Below are 13,029 nucleotides of genomic sequence, written 5' to 3'. Positions count from 1 at the left end.
AAGCAGTGGTATCAACGCAGAGTACTGGGGCAGGGCAGGGGGGAGTACGCAGGATCCAACATCGGCTGTCTTTTAATCGTCCCGAGTGACCCGATGTATGACGCTCGGTTCGAGGTACGTTTTTTTTTCGGCGAATATATTCTTGTCTCTATTTCTCTCTCTGTCTCTCTCTCTTTCGGCGTCTTCCGTGCTGGCATTTCTCTTTCTCTCTCCCTCCCTCCCTCTTTCTCGATATCTTATCTTTGTCTGTCGCTCGCGCCGCGTACCTTGCGAGCTCCGTTCCTTCTCCAAGAAGTGCGTCGCGCGCTGCTCGCATGGTGTGACATTTGGCTGCTCCGTGTTGTTCGCTTGTGCCAGAACTCGGAGCGCCTCGGAGCTCGGAGCGATATTACGAGGACGGCTCCCGTACGTAAATAATGTCGTCTTATCAAACGATCGTACGTCGTTGTGTAGTGTTCCTTTCCGTCACGCCCGTTGTCGTTGTCGGATCGTATTAAACGGATATATATCTCGTGCGAGCTCCGCGGGAGAGCGGAATGAATTGAGCAAGCGGTATTTCGGGCGTCGAATAAGCAGAATCGTCCGGTAATTATACGTCGTTTAGGTTAGGTTTAGGATCATCCTGTTGCGATATCTAGCGATAATTTTTTATAGCGGTTATGAAGAACTTGGATTTAACCTTGAACGGAGATCTTTTATACTCTTCTTTTTCCTTTTTGCTTCGTTTAAGGTGCTCCGATCGATAGTAACTGCGAGTCGCAGACGGAAAAACGAGAATGAAGTGTGAATCTGTGTTTATTGTGATGGTTTTAAAATCATACGGAATAAAACGAGATTGAAGAGATTTCTTTTATTTCTTTTTTTTTTTCAAATCAATATTTTAATTTAATTTAATTAGAGATCGCTTTGTATTACTCTTTTTTTTATTTTATAATAAATTATTATAATTGTATGTGTATGTGTATTTGTTTAAAAATATTAATCTGTTATTCTCTTATACCTGTCAATATATACAAGTGTTCTATTTGGAAATTCTGACAAGCTTAAAGTGAATTATTTCTTAGCAAATTTTCTTAGGGATATGAAATGTTTTATTGAATATAAAATATTATAATTAAGTGAAGAAATTTTATATATTTTTGGGATAATTTTAGGTAAATTTTATTTTAACAAAAATTCTATTTGCTTCAATTGCTTATATATTTGAATATCGAGAGTTGATAAAAGACATGATAAATTCTATTTTTACCGAGAAAATTTTATCTTAAGATTTATTAAGCAAGTACGTTATTAAAAATTGATACCATTTAAATAGAATATATTTTTCTAGCAAATATTCCGCGATTATCTTGATATATTTTGTATTTTTTTTCAGATCTCCACTGGCATGGAGCTAGGAGCGCACTGATAGCGTTAGTTTACGAGGTATTAATTTACTGCTTGAATCAGTTTTGCAAATAAAGACTATTTTCTTAGTATTTCATTTAATAGCATTCATTTTTTAGCCTTGTAGTTCTAAAGTAATTATAGATATCAAATGTATTAATTTAGAAAATAAAACGTATTAATCTAAAAAATTAAATGATAAACTGTAGTTATATATGTTCTACTACATTAGTATAGACTTTAATTATTTTATTTTTTATATACTATTATGGAAAGGAAAAATTTACTTAACATTACTTTTACTTACATTTACTTACTTAACATTATTGATATTTATGAATATATATATATATATATATATATATATATATATTTATTTATTGCTAATTAGCTTTTTATTTGATAGTACTAAGTTTGATTATTTAAATTGTGAAAAAATATTATTGTAAATTATATTTATATATGTCTCGTATGTTTTGGATATAGATCTTGGTTTCTATGCATTGCCTGCCAAAGAAGAACTGAGCCCAATGTTTCCACACAATTCTAGTTCACATGAGATTTCTACAGAAACAAATGCCTTCGTACAAAATTCCATGGTAAGCATTTACATGCAAATTGTAGGGATTTAGGATATAATCATCTTTTATATATTATATCACTTAGGATCACATTGAAATACGTCAATTCTAAAAACTTGCATAAATTCGAAATGAATTATTAATGTTATCAAAATTTCATAATATCATAAATTATTGTCTCGATATGCAAACATAATTAAACTTCTATTAGGAATAAACCTAATGAAAATAGTATTGATAGATACTGTTAATGAGATGATTTTATAATCTTTTAAATACATGTGTCTCAGATAAAAAATTATTTGCTGAGATTACATATATCATAATCTACGATAAATTGCATAATTTTTGATAAGTGTCTAATGATTTTACATTTATAAATATTAAAATTACTTTTTTCCTCTTAGAATATCTGTAACTACTGCATATAAATTATTTTTTCATTCTTAAGAAATATATATCACGTCTAATTGTTGAGAATTATAAAAATCGAATTTTTTTCTTCTGTTTACATGTAATATTATTTTAATTTCATATCAATTTCATTATTATTTGTTTATTTATATCTTATATTTTAGTTTGTACATTAACATTTCTTGAAACAGACATATTTAAACTTGTCCCTTTTTTATGTCGTATAGGGGGATGTAGTAGTATTAGGGGAAAGCAGTCTGGATGGGGTGGGGGAAGGGGAAGGATCAGAGCACACTAGGTACTGTGATATCGAATCGATAGCAAACAGCAGCATGATGGCAGCACCTATTAGCCATCCCGAAGCTACCGCCGCCAATGACTTTTCAACCGTCCTGCTGAACCAAGCTGGTGAGTAAATAGATATTTTGATATTTATTAATGATATATATAATTTTTATAAGGACAAATTTATTTTTAATTGATTATAAAATTTATTAAAAGAATATTGCGATGGTATTGAGGCATCCTATATATATATATATATATATATATATATATATATATATATATATATATATATTCTTATTTGATTCGCTTATTTTATGCTGCTTAATATATTATATATTAATTACAAACACAAGTACGTTTTGTAAAAAGATATTGTTTATTTACTAATTTTATATATCTTATTATTTATTTTAATATTTATTGTTTAAAATTGAAAGATGTTGAAAGCTGAATAAAGTTATAAGCTCAGCTTTGATAAATATTTATAAAAAGATTAGTATTAAATATATATATGAACATATAGAATAGACAATCTAACTTTTTTCATACAAATATAAAAACTATTTAAATTATATAAAACATATTAAATAAAGACGTTATTATTGTTATATATATATTAATTCAGATATTTTGTTATCAATAATTTTGATGTCTTTTAATTTTAACACAACACACACATGGAGTATTTTCAACAAAAACCCCCAAAAATTTATTTACGTTAAATGCAGAGTACATTTAAATGTGGTTACTAAATATTTATATTGAATATATATACTCATTAGAAATTCCAATGGCATATAGCATGAGCACTTTAATTACAGGTGAGTTCAACTCAACCGGCATAGGTAAGGCCTGCCAGTCAGTGGCGCCAACAACCACAAAATACCCAACAAATCACCTTCTAATCTGCGATAATAATAATAAAATAAATAATCACAACAATGCAGAACATAATCATCACAAGTACAGAAAGCAAAACACACCGGGCTTGCTTGGTTTGCAGCTGGGCAGCTCCGCCAATAACTCTAAGTCTATTTGTAAGACATTAAGTGATAATAAGACTAGCTTTAGTAATCTATATATTAGAGTATGTATAAGGGTATGTGTAAATTTTGAAAGGGATGAAGCGTATCGCGCCGTTGGGGTACCTAGCCTAGTTAGGATACCCAAGTCTGATAGTCCCCAACGGTTGTTACGTCTCCCTAACTCTGACGACAATTACTCCTTACTAGGGTCCTGCCTTGACCTAGGCGACAACAATAAATTTAAGGCTAATTTTAGTTATGTAAGTAATAACAACTCCAAGTCTGTGATATTGCTCAGCTCAACCAGTTACAGTAATCATTACCTCTTCTTTAGTGGTGGCTTTGACAAAATAGTTGCTGTTATCCCGGTTCTTTGTATTAAGAGGGTCGATTCTACCATCACATCGAATAGAATGAAACTACTAGGTGATAAGTACGCCCTAGTTACCAGTTTTGCTCAGATGTCCAGACTGCTTGCAAACAATAGAATTCTGGATGATTCTAACATCCGAGTCTCACTGAGCTGCCGAATAGTACGACATCTCTTGAAATTGCATTTCAATGGCAACACTCTAGTACCGGTGTCTGTTTATTATGCTCAGAATTTTGCGATGTATGCCGCCAGTTCTTCCATTACGCTTATCGTTTTCAGAAACGAAATAATTGACCACACTTTGCGATCTTTCCTGAAAAATCTCACACAATTATATGTACAATCTTCTATTTCTCCATTATGTAATGTCACTGTGACCGAGCTGATGCAACACATATGTGTTCCATTATTAGTAATATGTAAAAGTAATGATTACAACGTTGGTAATAATTATAATGAATATTATAATAACGAGTACAGTAACGTTGGTAGTATTGAAGAGGAAATTAATATTAATAATAATAATAATAATCCAGATGTTATCGGAAACATTGTTGACATCGCTGTGTGCTACAAGACTAGTGTAATGACTACTAATGTTAGAATCTTAGGGTCTCAAAATGATGGTATTAGTTGTACCGAAGCAACAATATTTACTGTTGGTGCTCTTTTATTTCAGGATAACAATAAGCCTCTAAACACTTGTTTTAAGATTAGTAGATATAATAGGGGATTGGTCGCTACCGATCGTGAATCTAACTCTACCATTAAGTTTGTATGTAGGTCTATGCTAAGCGATAAATGTAATAGTAACGTTAAGTTTGAAACATCTCATGCCGCTCGACTTGACGAATCTGACAACAGAAGGCAAGTTAAGTTGACTGTCAACATTCCTATAATGACTACCTGCAAGCCTACGATGACGCTTACATGCCAATCAGCCACCGTCGCATCCCAAACAATTGCTGTACCTGTGTCTCGGGCGGAGATTCGCACGAACGATAATGAAATGCGATTGGAATATTTCAATTTACTCCAAAATGACCAAATATGTATCCAATATATGTTGCTAAGTCATACAGATGATCTTAATAAGAATGACTACTTGTGTCATTATGACGCAACTAAATTTAAACTCGTGCAAATTTATGCTATTGACAAGCTCAAGGCTACTACAACAACATCGAAAGATGACGCTCAGTTGATCTGCAAATATGACCGAGATAATCTTAGACGCGATCAAAGTCGTAAGAACGATGACGATGATAATGATGATAATAATGATAATAATGATACCATCATATGCAACGGCAACGAAGATTCCATTGTATTGTCTACGTTGCAATGGTCATACCTTATAAAGTGTGTGCGTGCGTTAGTTCCTGCTTGTCGAAGAACATACGAGAAGTACGGGAGCGAATATGGAGTTCAACGGCATCAACTAAAATCCATCTTGGACATCCTGTTTCGTAATCCTGTTGCGCAGTTATATCACAAATACAACGAGCCTATTACAAGTTATAAACAACGTTGGGGCATACCAATGGTCCTGCGATTAGCAGGGGGCGGAGAGAGTTCCTTGAATAGCGGTGGAGCTACCAATTGGGGAACGACGCAAGCCACTACTCCGAATAACAACAATACGAATCAGAGTGGATGGGGTGGTACACCCGGAAATCCACCCGGTGCTGCTAATGCACCCAATAATTGGGGCGGAAACACCGTCAACCGATCTGTCACTGGAAATCCAAATCAAAATCAAAATCAAGGACCCCCTGGAAGCCAAAATAATCCGGGTAAGGGCACCAACAGCTAAAAAATTTTTACAAATTTTTACTATACATATATATATCACTAAAATTATTTTATATATATATTTAACTTATTTTATTTTTTCTAATTTTGTATTATAATTTTTTAAAACATTAATATGCTAATATGCGATAATATATTGATAATATTAAAACATAACAAAATGCATAAATATTTTGAATACTCATAAATAAATTATAAAAATATTTAATACTATTTGTGTGAATAGGACTCTTGTTTTCTACAATTTATAATGACAAATGTATTTCTTTTTTGATCAATTATAGGTAATGTGAGCAAAGTTACTAATCCCAATCAACAATCGAATCAACAATCTGGTCCGCCTACATCTCAATCAAATAATCCTACTCAAGCGAATCAGAATAATAATCAATGGCCTCAGGGAAAATCTAACAATCCAGGTGGTCTTGGACAAAATCCATCAGTGCAAAATAACAACAGTAGCGGCGTTCAACAGCAACAATCTTCAGGTTCGAGTGCGAATAACAATCAATCGAATAATCCTACCCAGGGAGCTGTGAGTATCGGTAATACTTCGGCGACTAATAACCCGTCTACGAAACAGCAACTTGAGCAACTCAATACGATGAGAGAAGCGCTTTTTAGTCACGATGGTTGGGGCTGCGTAAGTAAAATACAATATAGTTATACATTTCAAGAGTGCTATTTTTAAATGATTCTTGTTATAAATACAAAATGTTAATCAATCTTTTATTATGTCGAAAAAGTAGAAATATATGCAGCAACAAACTTTATAATTACAACAGTTAACAATCGTGCCCGTGTTCAATGCAATATTCATGTATATGAATAACTGTACAGCAAAACGTGAACCAAGATACAAATTGGGACGTGCCGACATCTCCCGAACCAAGCATGACCAAAGACGGTGTACCAATCTGGAAACCACCAGTGAACAACGGTACCGATCTATGGGAGGCGAATCTGCGTAACGGCGGACAGCCGCCGCCTCAGCAGCAAACGAAAACACCGTGGGGTCACACTCCGGCGACTAATATTGGCGGCACCTGGGGCGAAGATGATGAAACAGCTGATTCGTCAAACATGTGGACTGGTGCACCGACGCAGTCACAGCCGAGCGCTGCTCAATGGACCGGTGCTGCTGGTAATCAAGCTGGTATGTGGAGAGTTGGGCTAGTGAAGGCTGGAGATGCTAGATCTACATAGGCAAAGTGTATATATATATATAAATATTTAAATATATATTTAAATATTTTTTAATTTTGACTGGAAAATACTCTTGATTTTAATATTATATATTAGATATTTTTCATAATAACATAATTAAAATTATATATAAAAGATAAATAATATTTTTAATACAGTATAGAGAGGCATCGTCTATAATATTGTTTGAAAATAAATCTGTAATAAAAAAATATTTATATCACAGCACGCGTACATTGAATGTGACTTGATTGATTTCGGGCCATTCTGAATCCTATATTAGAACGAATAATTGGCTATAAAGTGTATATTTCAAAACTTATATTTGTATTCGCAGAGTTAAACATAGAAAATAAAAATTGTGATATATACTTGCCTATTAGAATGAAATATAGACTGGCTGCAATGCAAAATCAAACTAAAGCGATTTATAAGTAATTACATTAAAATTGTACGTTTTTTAATCACGATAATAATTATCGCAGATTTGACAAAGTATCATATCATGCTTAACAGTTTAGATAAAATCTAGATTACTTATAAATCGATATGATTATTGCGTGTGGCGATGAAAATAACTGCAATTACAAAAAACGTTGATTATTACGATAGGATCCAATTGGGGCGATCCCAGAATAGATCACAGAGATCCAAGAGACTTGCGATCTGTGGATCCGAGAGAGATGCGTGACCCACGGGATCACCGTATGTCCTTGGATCCACGAGATCATATGCGTGTGATGGATCCGATGGCTCGTGATCCGCGAATGGCCGACATGCGTGGTGATCCACGTGGGATATCAGGACGTTTACATGGCGCAAACGCGGATGCGATGTGGAGTCAGCCGCCTGGACCTCCTGGACATCATCAGATGAGTCATCAACACCCGTCCGGACCGCCAGCCAAGATGCTTAATCCATCGAACATGAATCAGTGGGCCGCGCCACCGCCGAAAGATATTATGCCTGGCAAACCGACCGGTTGGGAAGAACCCTCGCCGCCGACACAACGACGCAACGTGCCCAATTACGACGATGGTACTAGTCTCTGGGGAAACCCGGGTGCTAATCAGCGCGCAATACCGGGTAGCAAAGTGTCACACTGGAAGGATATGCCTGCACCGAATTTGGCTCGTGGAGGTATATGTTCGCAAAGTGTCTCGGAATTTAATTTTTGTTCGATAGTATCGTTGAAATAAAAATTATTGATATATATTTATTTTTTATTTGAAAATTTTGTAAATGTTACTTAATACTAATCTTGTGTCTTTTACTTTGCAGGCATGCAATGTCCACCCGGCATGCCACAGAACAGAATGCCAGGACAACCTGGAATGAAACCAGACGTAGGTAATCCTATGTGGGGTCATCCCGGCGCTTCGAGCGGACGCAATGGAACCTGGACAGATGGGCCGCATGACACCGCATCCTGGGAGGATGCTAAAGCACCCGCTACATGGAATGAACCTCAACTAAATCCAGCTTGGGGTGGTCCAACTGCGCACAAGCCGAAGCCTATGGGACCTACTGGTAGTTGGGGCGACTCTGATATGGATCCGACTCCCAGCTGGGCACATCCTACAAAGCCCACTTTAACGAAGGAAGTTATTTGGAATAGTCGCGAGTTCCGATATCTCTGCGAATTAGGATTTAAGGTATGAAATCTTTAATTTTTATTTATTTATTTCCATCTATAATTTATATTTCCCCGTTTATTTTTGCAAATTATTAACTTGCTAATATAATAGTAGATTTAGAACTCAAGGCTTCTAGTTTCTCATTTCAGCAATAATGAATTATGATATTAGAAGTGAGAAATGATGTCAATTATTTCTTGTAGTATACGTTAGAGTAAATTAGTTGTTTTGTACGTCATTGATTGTGTTTGACAGTATAAATTTGTTAATTGTTATCGATGTCTCTTGCCGTACATATAAATTTAGCATTTTGTCGAATTTTTATTAAGGCATAATAAAAACAATAACTTAAAATTTTTTTAAATAGATTATTATTAAAAATAATAAAATTATAGGATACTATAAGAATATGCAATATTTACATGAGAACTCTATTGTCCTTTTTAGAAAGAAGATGTTGAAATAGCATTAAGGAATCGAGAAATGAACCGAGATGAGGCACTGGAACTTCTCAATCAAATACGTCCCGTCGATCAGTGGAGACGCCACGATACGCACTCGGGTTACGATCCGGCGCATCAAGCGACCAGCGCGCCTGCATATCCGCGATTCAATCATGTTGGACAGCAGATGTCATTTCCTCCAGTAAGTTTAATCAGCTGAGTTAAATATGCGCATATATATTTTTGTTTTGTGGAAAACAAGTTTTTGACTGTGAGCAATTTCCTAAGGAATATATAGGATTTTTGAATAATATGTGTTTTATCCTTTATTAACAATGTTGATTGTGAAAGTGTGACAAAGTGAAAATATTCGATAGCAAATAAACACGCGCTACGGTTTTCGATGAAATTTGTTTAACAACTGATGAGATTGAGCAAGTGTACACTTTGATATTGTTTCATTAGAAATTAACAATGTATAATAATTGAAAATGATGAATTGAAAATGAAGGAACAGCACAGTACTGATACGATATTAATAGTTACTAATTGTTTTTTGTATTGCAAATGTTTCTCTTAGATCATTGAAAATGTAATATGTGTGTCAATCATATGTATTTATGTATATAGCATAAATATTCGCATATAAATAAAAATAATTCAAATATTGTAGGAATTAAATATTTAAATATGAAAGTCTTGTAAAAAGATACAAATTCTTTGTTATGGTTCATATTTGAGGAAGAGAGTTTTAATAGTCTATAATGAAAATATTGTAACTATTAAATATCCATAGTAAAAATGTACTTATGCAATCAATATAATTATATATTAATGTGTACGAAAGAAGAAGAGGAAGAAAGAAGGTAGGCATATAGGGTACAATTTGTATTTAACACAGGGCGGAGGAGTGCCCAGTGGGGCGACCAGTGGGGGCGTAGGTGGTTCTGTCACCAGTGCTAGTCTTCTCAAACTTCAACAACAACAACAGCAACAAACAGCTATTCCGCTACAACAACAGCAGCCAAGTACCAATACGCCACAACCTCCTTTCAATCAGGTGAACAAATTCATTCTTGAAAACATCAAACTTTTTATCGGATTGTATTTAAGTTTCTTTATTTGTCTTTTTTTATGGTAAAAGCAAGGGCACATACTATAATGCCAATTTTGTATCTGTGCGCGCTAATGACAAAGCGTGATCACAGGGGTCACACATTTCGACAAATTCCTAGTAATGACTTATTGTTAGAAGATTGGATAAATTCATTTTTCATAAAAGTGGTCTGATGATAATGATTTATTTATTTATTTATACAAGAGGAGGAGGGGGTTATATATACAATCTATCGATCAAAATATTATATATTTTCTTAAATTAGCCAATATTTTGAAAAAACTCCATGTTGTAAAAAGAGATATTATCATATAGCAAATATATTTATTAATGTACATGTATATAATTTAGTCTGCTTTTTAAATGCATGAATTTGTATTTGTGTAATATTAGCTTTGAGCATGTTGATCGTTATTTGTTATTAATGAAGTATTACTAACTATTGGGGCAGTTAAGAAATATTGTCCTAAATCAAAATTAAACACATTTACACACTGATAATTCGGTTATATATAGGATATTTTTTTTTTTTTTATATATATATTATATAATCAAAATGTAGTGATATATAAAATATACATTATTTATTACGAAATATTATATATTAATAAATTGCAAACACACATTAATGTATAAATATATTTGTAATATATTAATATTTAAAAAAACACATAAACCAATTTGTAGCTTTACAATCAAGCTAAATTTGATTTAGTTTAAATATACATAAGAAGAATTGTGTTTATATATAATATTTATATTTTATTTAAAAAATATATATTTTAAATAGAAAATCACATAATGTAGATTATACATATTTTGTCTATATAATTTAAATCAAATTATCCTCAATTTGTTTAACGTATGCAGTATTTTTATACACATTTATATATTAATTTTCAGGCATCTCGCACAACGCAGAATCAGCCAAGTACGCAGCAATTGCGTATGCTCGTGCAGCAAATTCAATTAGCTGTCCATGAAGGATATCTGAATCACCAGATTTTAAATCAACCACTAGCGCCTCAAACTCTGATGTTACTAAATCAGCTGCTGCAGCAAATCAAGGTTCTGCAGCAATTGCACCAACAGCACACTCTTCAGAATACTTCAATGAAAGGAAGCAATCAGTCTGCTCTGCAGATTAGTGTTCAAATTACGAAAACCAAGCAGCAAATCACAAATTTGCAAAATCAGATTGCGGTACAGCAAGCGACATACATGAAACAACAACAACAACATCCAGCTCCTCCATCACAAGCATCAGAGTATTACAAATCCTCTGTGCACGATCCTATGTCAGCTTTACAAAACAGTTTTAGTGATTTAACGATGAACAAAGAACCTCCGGTGGTATGTGTGTGTGTTTGGTTTATATATATAAATATATATAAATAAAGATCTTGGTGTGCAATTATGTACTCTATATTTGTATTCTTTTTTCGATAGAGTCAACAACAGTCAAGATTAAATCAGTGGAAGCTGCCATCGCTCGACAAGGACGGTGATTTGGTGTCAAACGAATTCTCCCGTGCTCCCGGAACTACAAGTAAACCGCCCACAACACCTGGTGCTTTGACTCAATCGCATAGTAGTCCAAACATGAATCCATTGTTAGGTCAAAGTGACGGCACATGGTCTTCTCGACTCGGCGATAGCGGCTGGCCTGATCCAGGTAACAGCGATGCGACCGATGGAAAGGACTGGCAACCAGGTGGTGCCGCATATACAGACCTCGTACCGGAATTCGAACCAGGGAAGCCATGGAAGGTAATCCATTTCCAATACCGTAATGTTATTTGCTTTTTATCGTCATCGAATGTTTTCAGAGAGTATACTGTCATGATATAAAACTATACTTGGAGAGCACGCATAAACATTAAAGCATAAAAAATAGCGTGTTAGTATTTAAAGCTTATCCAGGTCCACCTATATTTCATTTCATTTTAGGGTACCCAGATAAAAAGCATCGAAGATGATCCTAGCATCACTCCCGGCTCTGTTGTGCGCTCTCCGTTATCTCTGGCAACTATCAAGGATCCCGATACGATTTTTTCATCGAGCAGCAAGACATCACCGCCACCGCAAACAGCCAATCCTGACACATCGATTCCGAGTCTAAGTAATTCTACGTGGACATTTAATCCACCAGCTACCACACCTAGTGCATTTACTAGGTAATTGTTCTACCTAAATATATATTATATTATTGACTGTATAGTTATAAAAGCTCAATTTGTTGCAGCACTTCCAAGAATACATGGGGAGAGTCTGCTCCTCCGCCAACTGCTGTGACTTCGGAACTATGGGGTGCACCAATGAGCAAAGCGCGCGGTCCACCTCCTGGCTTGGGTAGTAAAGGGGCTACGAATGCAAGCAATGGCTGGGGAGCCGGCTTAGGAAGTGTCAGTAGATCGTCCAGTTCGTGGGGTCTTCAATCGTCGTCGGTTAGCAATTCGAGTTGGATGTCTACTTGGCTTCTACTGAAGAATCTTACTCCACAAATTGACGGTTCCACTTTGAAAACATTATGTATGCAACATGGACCGGTTCAAGATTTCCGTCTTTACCAGAATCATGGAATTGCTTTGACGAAATATTCTTCTCGCGACGAGGCAATCAAGGTGAATATAGAAAAAAAATACGGAATTGTATTTAAATTTGTTCAGATTTTTGCGATATATAGTATTTATGTTCATAAATTTTGTTTTGCTTTAATGGTTGAAATATATTATGAAACTATC

At 34.5% G+C, this 13,029-nt stretch overlaps 1 protein-coding gene across 11 annotated transcripts in view; it reads left to right on the top strand.

Annotated features, from left to right (window-relative positions):
* The window catches only part of Gw (trinucleotide repeat containing adaptor protein gawky), a 28,367-nt gene that overhangs the window by 12,741 nt on the left and 2,597 nt on the right, over positions 1-13,029 (top strand). For 5 of the 11 annotated variants that reach the window (XM_070293241.1, XM_070293235.1, XM_070293237.1 and 2 more), the window contains 14 exons: positions 1,376-1,425; positions 1,873-1,985; positions 2,609-2,789; positions 3,491-5,863; positions 6,167-6,525; positions 6,723-7,038; positions 7,701-8,228; positions 8,370-8,743; positions 9,173-9,370; positions 10,070-10,228; positions 11,189-11,644; positions 11,735-12,055; positions 12,236-12,462; positions 12,531-12,909. In XM_070293241.1, coding sequence (XP_070149342.1) covers positions 1,917-1,985; positions 2,609-2,789; positions 3,491-5,863; positions 6,167-6,525; positions 6,723-7,038; positions 7,701-8,228; positions 8,370-8,743; positions 9,173-9,370; positions 10,070-10,228; positions 11,189-11,644; positions 11,735-12,055; positions 12,236-12,462; positions 12,531-12,909 — 5,940 coding nt within the window. In that variant the 5' untranslated portion in view covers positions 1,376-1,425; positions 1,873-1,916. Of the gene's footprint in view, positions 1-31; positions 115-142; positions 406-429; positions 586-1,375; positions 1,426-1,872; positions 1,986-2,608; positions 2,790-3,490; positions 5,864-6,166; positions 6,526-6,722; positions 7,039-7,700; positions 8,229-8,369; positions 8,744-9,172; positions 9,371-10,069; positions 10,229-11,188; positions 11,645-11,734; positions 12,056-12,235; positions 12,463-12,530; positions 12,910-13,029 lie in introns of those variants that run through there. The other 6 variants (XM_070293236.1, XM_070293240.1, XM_070293239.1 and 3 more) reach the window with 6 other exon arrangements.

Source organism: Polyergus mexicanus, unplaced genomic scaffold, assembly GCF_030449975.1.
Source record: "Polyergus mexicanus isolate NDT 795.1 unplaced genomic scaffold, iyPolMexi1.0 SCAF_3, whole genome shotgun sequence".
In the NCBI taxonomy this organism is placed as follows: domain Eukaryota; kingdom Metazoa; phylum Arthropoda; class Insecta; order Hymenoptera; family Formicidae; genus Polyergus; species Polyergus mexicanus.
The sequence above is the reverse complement of the archived record's forward strand: the minus strand, read 5'-3'. Positions and strand labels throughout refer to the sequence as shown.